Here is a 10,555-nt window from a genome sequence, read left to right as displayed (position 1 = left end):
TGGGGAGCGGCTGGGGGAACTGGGGGGGTTCAGTCTGGAGAAGAGGAGGCTGAGGGGAGACCTCCTGGCCCTCTGCAACTCCCTGCCAGGAGGGGGCAGAGAGGGGGGATGAGTCTCTGGAGCCAAGGAGCCAGCGCCAGGCCCCGAGGGAATGGCCTCAAGCTGCCCAGGGCAGGGTCAGGCTGGCTCTGAGGAAGGATTTCTGTGCAGAAGGGGCTGTTGGGCGTTGGAATGGGCTGCCCAGGGCAGGGGGGAGTCCCCGGGATCCCTGGAGGGGTTGAAGAGTCGGGCTGAGCCAGCGCTGAGGGATCTGGGGGTGTTGGGAACAGTCAGGGGGAGGGTCATGGTTGGACTGGAGGAGCTGCAAGGGCTTTTCCAACCGAGGTGATTCTGTGATTCTGTAATCTTTATGTTAACCAGAAACAAGTAAGTCCCTCGTTAAAGGATTTCACTGGACTGTGGGTATCTTTGGGCTGCTTTATTAACAACTCAGAGCTGGGCCATCACCTCAGGGAGTGGCCACAGCTAACAAAGAGCACCCTCTTGATAGATGACCTAACATACAATATAAAGGGTCTTTGGTGACTTTCCAGAAAATTTCAGCTCTCACTTCACCACCAATTTCAGAAGTCCATTGTGTTCCACAGTTTCTACTAGTTCTTATCATTCCATTCTAATTCCTCTTCAGCCACTACTGCTCACTGATGCAGTCTTCAGCCATCACGGTTACTTATGATGAAGATTGTTCAGGTGATAATTCACTTAGAAAAAGACTCGAAATGTTTTATTTAACATATAATTAGTGTCTAGCTTTTCATTACCTGGCCTAAGTTGCTTAAACTGTCAGTAGTGTTCCTTGAGCACTTGTGCTCCATTAAACCAAACCTATAAAATATCTATTTATTAATAATTCCAACTATTGATAATATCCTAAGAGAAAAAGACACCCCTGAGCTTGGCGGTTTCTAACGACAGCAGCCTGTAAAGTAAAACACGACAGAGCAACGCCAGGTAACTGGGGTGTTGTCGCTGTGCAATGACTGAGCAGCCAGTAAAAACCTCTCCTGGAAGGGGCAAGGGCTGTAGGGCAGCCAGAGCAAAAAGGCTCCACCGCCGCATGCCAACGCCTCCCAGGCAGCAGCGCTGGAGCTGTGAGGAAAGAAGATGGCAGAAGACCAAAGGAACCCTGCAGGAATCCCTGCTCCAGGAGCACAGCGCACCTCTACCGCGCCAGCCAGCCCGTCCCAGACCTCTGGACTCGACATGTCTGGTTTTTGCTGCATGTCAGAAGCCAGAGCTCACACTCCCCCTGCGCTGAAGCCGTGAACAGAGAAGCTCGTGAGCCTGGCACCGCATGAAGGGCTTGGGTGAAGTTTTTGTGACTGCTTGTGTCAGCAGGTCTGGACTCAGTACAGCCCCCACCAGGCACCCGAGGACAAACCCACAGCTGAAACGGCCCCTCATTTCTCAGAGTTCCTTTAGCAGGAGCATGCCCAGGGCAGTTTAACCCTGCGTTGCTCACACACAGTAATTCAGAACAGCGTACACAAGCCTTTTTACATGGAAATTTTTATTCTCACTGAGATCTGTACATTCAAGTCGCACATACTTTTAAGTCTTTGATGGAGCTGAAGCACGGGATCACAACAGCCTGATCTGGTTGAACAGTTTCAAAGAGTTTATGCCTCAAAAGTAGCCAGGAAATTCGTGACTATTTCCTTCAACTTAGCTTCTGTCTGGTCAGAGATCTTCCCTTCAGCCCTGTTGGAAGAATTTAATTAAACTTCTGATGCAGGAGTAGATACATGGTCAAACGCTGACTGAGGCAAAGAAGAAAAACTTTACAACTAACCTTCCAATTTCTAACAGAATTAGATTGACACATTTCTGTTTAATGCATGAAGCTGCACCAGCCACTGAAACCAACATAACACCCCTTCTCCTGATAAAATCAGTCCCATCAGTCCCAACCATCCTCCTGCAGAGCTGTGCCTCAGAGATGGAAAGCACATGACATGACTCATGACAGAACAAGCCAGCACCAGCTTATAGAACAGGACGATGGAAATACTCAGTCCCCAAGAGTCCCCTCAGCAGGAGGGAAGGCAGGCAGCAGTGCTTAAAGCACAGTACTCAACAGCCTAAAGCTGTCAAAAAAAAATGGAAACTGACTAGACTAAGGGATTTCAGTATCAGAGGAGAGGAGAGAAATGCAAGTAGCTTCAAGTATCAGCTAGATTTCCTAGGAAAAAAAAAAAAAAAAATGGAGACACGAAGCTGAGCTCTGGACAGCAGTGTAAGGACAGCAGGCAGGCTGACTTATCCTCCAGCTCTGGTGCAGCCTAAGGCCTGACGTCCTAGAATACACTACATTAACAGTTCTGTGACCATCACCTGCACTCCAGCCATCAAGTCAATACTGCTGGGATGAAATAAGATAAATCATCATACCTGATCGTGGAGAGGAGGGCCTGGTGCTGGCTCAGCACATGAGCTAGGAAAGCACTCTCAAATTTAGTGATTTTGCTGGGCTCCAGCTTGTCCAAGTGACCTCTGACACCAGCGTAGATGACTGCAACCTGCTCCTCAATAGCCATGGGAACTGCAGAAAAGCAAGCATTCATGCCACTGCTAACTCTTACACCCTCTGAAGATCAGCTGCACATATGCAGCACAGTTCAAGCCACGAAGACCAACCTCGTCTGCACAAGAGCAATGCAGACTCTGACGTCCAAGACACTCACCGTACTGTCCTTGCTTGAGCAGCTCTGTCAGACGTACCCCACGGTTCAGCAGCTGTTGTGTGGCAGCATCCAGATCAGACCCAAACTGAGCAAAGGCAGCTACTTCACGATACTGAGCCAACTCCAGCTTCATGGTACCTGCCACCTACAACAGAAGACACAGGTCAGACCGAGTCTGACCACCTTTTAAACAAGTCTGGTAGTTTTCAGGTTATCTCCAGCAGACAGCTGTCACAGGTCAGCTTTGCCTGGCACTACCAGCCAAGTCAATCTCAAGATTCTGACAGATCATTATATGCACTTCTAAAAATCCCACTGCCTACTTGGCTTTTTAACACAAGCATCCTATTCCTCCCTAAGTTGATCTTAAAGCTCTCTAATTCCATAACTGGACTAAAAGCACAGGGATAAGAGAGAGCATTCTCTATTTCTATCTAGATCAGTACCCAGTTCAGCATACTGAAACTTAGCAGTCCTACATCTTTATGCAGATACTCTTTTCCTTTCCCTCTCCTCTCTCAACAGACAATGGAAATTATCAGATCCCGAAAGTTTGTAATTTCATAACACCAAGGAATACAAAGCTTTATTCCCTCTCTATTCACAACTCTTTGGAGCGTAATGGGTTGGAAAGCCTACACATACCCGACTCTAGCGAGAGGAAGAGCAGCAGTTTCATGCTTACCTGCTTCATAGCCCTGGTCTGAGCAGCTGAACCTACACGGGACACAGACAGACCGACATTGATGGCTGGACGGATACCTTTGTAGAACAACTCAGTTTCCAAGAAGATCTGTAGGAGAAAATTGTTTTATTATCTTGGTCAGAGGCATGGAAGCCTCCTCAGAGACCTGCCAGTAAGCTACCCAGAAGGACTGGCATGTGAAGCGTCACACCTGTCCATCGGTGATGGAGATGACATTGGTTGGAATGTAAGCAGACACGTCACCAGCCTGTGTTTCGATGACAGGCAAGGCAGTCAGAGAGCCACCTCCAAAGGAATCATTCATTTTGGCTGCTCTCTCCAGCAGGCGAGAGTGCAGGTAGAAGACATCACCCGGGTAAGCTTCACGACCGGGTGGACGACGCAGCAGCAGAGACATCTGACGATAGGCAACAGCCTGTGTGGTATAAAGAAAGCTTTCAGACTTCATGCAGTAGCTTGTTCAGAACTCTGAACTTCTAAACTTGAGGCGATCTTACAGCTACAAACACCAACACTAGACTAGGCCTATTAACAGCATTTCCTGACCTGTTTGGATAAGTCATCATAGATGATTAACGCGTGTTTTCCGTTGTCTCTGAAGTATTCCCCCATGGAGCAGCCTGAATAGGGAGCCAGATACTGAAGGGGTGCTGCATCGGACGCTGTGGCAGACACCACAATAGTGTACTTCATGGCATCTGGAAAGAATCAGGAGACAGACACCACTCAGTATACGACCTCATCATGTCCATCATCAGCAAATAAGCATCTCAAGTGCTAGTGGCCAAAGCAAGCCCAGGCAGCATCACTACACTGTTACAGGAAAGAATGTCATACTAGATTAACACGTCTGTTAGCTCAACTCAAGAGGTTTCAAGAGTAAGCTTGTAGAAGCTAATGTCTAATGCCTGCAGACTTCTTGCCCATTAAAAATTAAGTTAAAACTTCCACTAAGCTACTAGAAGTAACTCAGCCTTAAAGTCTGTGATTTTCTAGCTTCTGCAAGTAGGTATTACCTTTTTTGACAAAGTACCAAACAATGGGTTGATTTTCCTGCTAGGTATGACTCTGCTTGACCAGCGGGCAAGAATTGAGGTGCTTGATCTCCTGCAAGCTCTGTTACATACACAGCCTTGGTCAACAAGATCCCTGTTTCTGAAGGGATGTTATCATTTAATCCCTTACATTTGGGCAGTAAAGTCTCTGTACTAAACTTGCAACCACCATTCACGCTGACTTGCATACCATATGAAAACAAACACCAAGTCCATAAATACTTGTAGGCCATAGCTTGTCATCAGGCCTGCCTGACTGCCAAGAGGAAGCTCTCAACTCTGCTGAAAAAGAAGCCCAGTGTGTCTCTTCCAGAAGCAATTCAGCAGTTTTGGGGCCTCTATTTGTCCTCTAATGTGATGTGGCAAAAAAGAGGCTTTATTCCCCAAATATCTAGAAAGATTTCTTGTCCACAAAAGCCAGCAGTTCACTCATTTAGTAACAGAAGAATTCTGTCTATATTTGCAGCTAGGAGAGATCATAGTGATACTCAACATTATAATGAGAACAGGATGTCACTAACTGCCAGGTTCAACCATCTTCAAAAATCCATACCTGCATCAGTAAGCCTTTTTACCAGCTGAGCAACAGTAGATCTCTTCTGGCCAATGGCAACATAGATACAGTACAGCTTCTTTTTCTCATCTGTTCCATCATTAAATCGTTTCTGGTTGATTATTGTGTCAATTGCAATTGAAGTTTTCCTGCGTAAGACAGAGGTTTGTAAATTAAGCAGCCTACGATTCTCCCAAGCTCTACAATGTTCTGTGTTCAGCTTCATACACTGGTGCACGCTGTACTCAAGTCTCTGTTTAAGAGAACATTTTTAGCTTTGGCATTTAACTTACCCAGTCTGCCTGTCACCAATGATCAGCTCACGCTGGCCACGACCAATTGGCACCAAGCTGTCCACAGCCTTAATACCAGTCTGCATCGGTTCACGCACAGAGATTCTGGGAATGATCCCAGGGGCCTTTAAGCCAACTCTTCTACGTGTCTTCGATGTAATAGCACCCTTAAAAGACAGGAAAAAACCTGCTGCAGTCTGCATCATGTAGACAGATGCAGAGGTAGTAAGCACCTAGTTACACTTACCTTCCCATCAATTGGATTGCCCAGGGCATCTACAACACGGCCCAGCAGCTCTTCCCCAACGGGAACATCTACGATGGCACCGGTTCTCTTCACAACATCCCCTTCCTTGATCAGTCTGTCATTACCAAACACGACAACACCAACATTGTCGGGCTCCAAATTCAAGGACATACCCTAGGACAAAGATCACATTATCCTGAGAAAACCCAAACCGACATTTATCATAATTTGAACAGTTTAATATCAACGTGATTATTCTACAGTGTAGAATATCCAACATAATCTACTTCAATCTTCATTTGTAGCAACAGTCAATGTTCTGTTTTTATGCACAATGCGTGTATGATCTTCCATACTGGTTACAGAACCTGCCTAAGCCTTCAGCTTACTACATAATTATACCTGCAGCAGTCCAGTGTTTAGTAATTTATCTCTCTAAAATGGACAGAAATGATAAGAAAGATTCAAATACAACATTTCTCTCTTGCCTAGGAATTGTACAAAGGAAAAGAACTTGCTGCTTCTCTGCCTAAGGCAGGTTAGGTCATTAAAAACACTGGAAGAGCTGTTGCAGTACTCTCTGAACAGTCAGACAGCTTCTTTACTTTCATCTGGTCCTAGGACTGTACAAAGTCTGCAAACTGCACGCTGTATTAAGAGCAGAGAGGCTATTATTCAACAGTGAACAGAAAAGCCAACCTGAAACCAAAGAAAAAATCCAATGCCAAATTCGTTCTTATACTTCCTAGATGGAGACAAATAAACCTCAACTGCCAGCCAAGAACCAGATACTGATCCTGAAAGCCAAGTGTTACAAGTTCAAAGAATATTTGCTTTTTGTAGTGTTATTTTAACTAGTTACTACATATTAAAGTTGCAATGAAGTCTGTAAAAGGTCCACGCTGGCAGATCCAAGCACAGTCTCATGTTCTCTGTAAAAAAGTTGTCTTTATGTTTCTAGGCTAAACAAACCACTTTAGTGAGAGCTTACCTTCAGTCCAGAAGAGAATTCAACCATTTCTTCTGCTTGAACATTTCTTAGACCATACACACGAGCAATACCATCACCAATTGAGAGCACACGGCCAGTCTCCTCAAGCTCAGCAGAGGTGTCAGCTCCCAAAATACGTTCCTCAAGAATAGAGGATACCTCAGCAGTACCTGGAAAGACATGTTTCAAACCACGTTTAGCACATTAAGTCACAATATGCATTCAGTAAGCTTGTCTTGAATTCACAAGCCAAGGTGCCCTTCCTCAGGTATGCCCCAAGGTCTAGCAAGCAACACTCTCCCTTACACAGGATGTGCAAGATAAATACCAACTTCTGTTATTTACACAGCCAATAAAAGCAGCTTCAACACATCATTACAAGCCAGCTTCAATCAAAATACTGATGGCTGTTATCTATTCCCTTCATTATTTCCTACACTATTAGTAATCTCTCCCCTCAAAAAAGCAATTAGATTAAATCATTAGTCTTAGCTTACAAAGAACAGATGTGCCAGCTCTGCTTGCAGAGCATTTACTCAAGATTGGCGGCATCAAAACACCCTGTCAACTGATTTGTAGTCCAAGATCTAAACACATTTAAAGGAATTGAATATATTTAAGGAGCAAACTGTTCAATATAAGCTATAAAAATGTATTCTCCATCTTCCTCAGATTTGTTTGGTGGTGTACCTCCAAAAACTTATTTCCTCAGCTAGAAAGCAATAAATAATACCATGAATCTATTATTTCATAATAACACCTTTAATCGCCCTAAGCCACTTCAAAAACTGTACATGAATCACTACCAAAAATACAGCTATACAATGCCGCTGCCTTCTCTAAACATCAAAAAGCTGACAGGAAAAAATTTATACTCAAGGACACAAGGTCAAACCCCAGCAGGCCTGGAAAAGTCACTCGTTCCCTCATGCTGTGACGAGACAGGAAACTGCCATTTGAGGCATTCTTCCAAATAATTCTTCAAGAGCTGAAGACTGAATCAAATCTTGTGAAGCAGGTAAGCTGTATAAGCCAACTGACACACGACCACTCCACTGGTTTGGATGTAATTATTAAAGTGAAGTCCACTGGACATGACTGTGTAACAGATGTTCACTGTTAAATACTTTCACTACATAAATGTCCTCAAGCATTCTGTCAGCTGACACAGACCCCCTTCACACTTCATATTCAAAGACCTTTTTGTCTGATAGAGCAAGTTCTTAAACTGCATTTTTATACGCAGACCTTTCTCAGACTCACCAGTTTTCTGAACGCGTGTTTTGGAGGCGTGGATGTTTCTTGTGGCAACAAATGCTGCACCCAGGGTGTTTCTGGAAATCTAAAATAAGTAGTTGTTTTAGTAACAGATTTCCTCAATCATTCAAAAAAGCGTTGAAAGAACACAGTGAAATTTTTGGTCATGAGCCTATATATTTAAGGTGTTTCAGTTTTGAGTTGAGCTCCACAGCACTGTATTCACAAGCTGTAGTTACAGAACCAAGTCCAACACTGCTAAGCAAGGACAGATGGTAAAGGAGATTGCTCTAAATTACTCGCTGCATTTTTCTGCATTGCACTGATGTCGTCACCACCACAGCACTGCAGCAGCTCCCAAAGCAACACCTCCCCTCATGTGTTCTAAACATCATAAGCTCGGGGCACAAAGAAATCAACACACCCCTCGTGGTTCTTCTGCATAGGGGAGAAACACGAATGTGTCTTCTAAGGGTTAGCTTTGCTAATAAAAATTTAACTGCAGAATTTCTGAAGCATGACTAGAACATACACAATATAAGAAAAAAAAATACATATGTGGTGATGAACGCACTGAAAAATTCTAATCCTACACCCCAAGGAGAGCTCCCAGTATAGCCCTGTGCAGCGTTAACGCTGTTTCTCTGACAGTCAGGGCAGGCCTCTCCTCCATTCACCTTCACAAGGGACACCGTCCGGGAACGGGTCCTGACGGATCTTCACACCCTTGCTCTCCCCACAAACACGGGGGGAAAAAAATGCCACCTGACAAAGCCTCGTAGCTCAAATCCCTAACCCCGACTACGAACTAGGAGCTTTCAGACATTATCCTGAACCCCAGCAGCGCCAATCCGCATCCTTGGGGAAGGACACGCCGTGCCCTCGACCCTCTCCACCTCTCAAGTGAGGGCAGCGCCTCTCCTCAGCCGGGGATCGGACCCCGCTATCACCCAGCGCTGAGGTGAGCCCCCCACACCCCCAGCCTCCCAACAGCGGGAGGCCGCGGCCCCTCAATGTCACCGCGGCCCTCAAGATAGCGGCGGAGGCGCCCGCCCCCCACTCCCCGCCGAGGAGAAGACGCGCTCACCAGGCCGGCCTGCCGCGGCAGGGAGCGGGCGAGGGCGGCAGCCACGCGGGCGGAGAGCATGGCGGCGGCGGCGGGCGGCTCCTCCGGAGAAGACTGAAGCTGACGGGAGGCGTCTGCCGGCCCCGCGCTTTCTCCACAAAATGGCGGCGGCGCGCTCCGCCCCTTCAGGCTTCGAGGCCACGCCCACGGCGCGGGGGCGGGGCGCGACCGGAAGTGCTTCCTCGCCTTCCCCGGCGCGCTCGGGCGGGCCGGCGGCCTCTGCCTCTGTGCGCCGGGAGCGAGCACCGGACGTGTAGATACAAACAGACCCGAAACGGGGCTTTAGAAAAACAGCCCCCTGCCGCAAGTGCCCTTGAAGTGTCCCTCGGAGGGCGGAAGGGGCGGGGCGGGGGCACGGCCGGTGTCAGGGCTGGGGGGTATGCTGGGGCTGGGGGCGGGGAAGGCGGGTGCGGGGCGGAGGGCGGCGGTGTGGGGCTGTGACTGTAAAATACGGGAGAGGAACGCCCCAAGGCTGGTTTTGGAGTGTGAGGAAGCAGGCGTGCTTTACTCGGGCGCTGGATGCGCGGGGGATCATTCCAGCTAACGCGCACACCCTAAAACAAGAGTTCACCCTTTGTATACCGTAAAAACGTGACTGTTCGTACATTTTCCACCTATCAACCACGTTTACATGATGGTGGCATTGCAAAACTACACTACGCATGCATGGGGTCTTGGGTAGTCGTTTGGGGAGTTAGCTGCCTGCTCCACTTTCCCTTCTACACTCACGAGTATTTTAAGGACAATTTCTTCTCCGTGGATGTTTCCCAACTCTTGTCCGGCCAAGCTGTTCGTTCCTACCTTGTTTGAGCATCTCTGCCAGGATGTATCTATTCTCAACATTAGGATATTTTCTCTGTACATTGTAATCACTCAGGCCTTGTTAAATACAAAGTTAAACACTGGTAAAAGAACTTCTTAGTATTTAAGAATAGGTGTTTAGGGTCGACATAGCACTGAGGGATCTGGTGGTGTTACTGATTTTATTATCAACTAAAATTAAACCGTGTTTGATTTTAATATAAGTATAGAATTAAGAGATATTTTAGTAAAAATCATTTCACATTTATTGTATTTTGAATCTAACAACCGACTGCTACTCTAAAATCCCCTGTACAGCCCCGTACCAAGGCCAAAGGGATTGGTCATAATTGTTTAGTAGGAACGGTTAGAACCTAGGTAACCAAGCACAAGGTGATTTGTAAACTGATTTATAATGCATGTATAGGACTAGACAAATGCAAGTAGGTGTCAAGGTCCAGGATTAATGGGAACTGAGGGCAGTAACCGTAACAGCTTGCAGGTACCTGCCAAGAAAACTGTGTCCTTGAGCAGAAGGTAATTCCGGCAGGGGGAGATCACGACCACGACTCATGGACCACCTACTCACATTACACCCCAGAGCCATTTCTGGACATTTCTAACCTTTACTGCGCAGAATCGGAAATAGGAGGAGAATATGTTAATGATTTCTTGGAGATTGTATGTTTATGTATGGATACTTAATGAATATGTATGAGTAAGTTCTATATAAGGTGTGTGATTCTGGTGCTTGGCACGTGTTGTTGGTGAGAGCACTCCCC

At 46.5% G+C, this 10,555-nt stretch overlaps 1 protein-coding gene across 2 annotated transcripts; it reads right to left on the bottom strand.

Moving 5' to 3' along the window:
- Positions 1 to 1,553: 1,553 nt before the first annotated feature.
- On the bottom strand, positions 1,554 to 9,092 carry ATP5F1A (ATP synthase F1 subunit alpha). Of its 2 annotated transcripts, none has more exons than XM_074932348.1 (12): positions 8,934 to 9,092; positions 7,853 to 7,931; positions 6,590 to 6,759; positions 5,599 to 5,772; positions 5,352 to 5,518; positions 5,059 to 5,207; positions 3,997 to 4,148; positions 3,641 to 3,865; positions 3,430 to 3,537; positions 2,745 to 2,889; positions 2,452 to 2,602; positions 1,554 to 1,761 (listed from the first exon to the last, which is right to left on the bottom strand). In XM_074932348.1, the coding sequence occupies exons 1-12, from the start codon at positions 8,991 to 8,993 to the stop codon at positions 1,680 to 1,682; spliced, it is 1,662 nt and encodes a 553-aa protein (XP_074788449.1). In that variant the 5' UTR covers positions 8,994 to 9,092; the 3' UTR covers positions 1,554 to 1,679. The 2 variants fall into 2 exon arrangements, with proteins under 2 accessions (XP_074788449.1, XP_074788450.1); XM_074932349.1 differs by having other exon boundaries at positions 5,665 to 5,772.
- Positions 9,093 to 10,555: the final 1,463 nt, after the last annotated feature.

Source organism: Athene noctua, chromosome Z (genome assembly GCF_965140245.1).
Source record: "Athene noctua chromosome Z, bAthNoc1.hap1.1, whole genome shotgun sequence".
NCBI lineage: Eukaryota > Metazoa > Chordata > Aves > Strigiformes > Strigidae > Athene > Athene noctua.
Note: the sequence above shows the minus strand (reverse complement) of the source record. Positions and strands in the feature narration are given on the sequence as shown.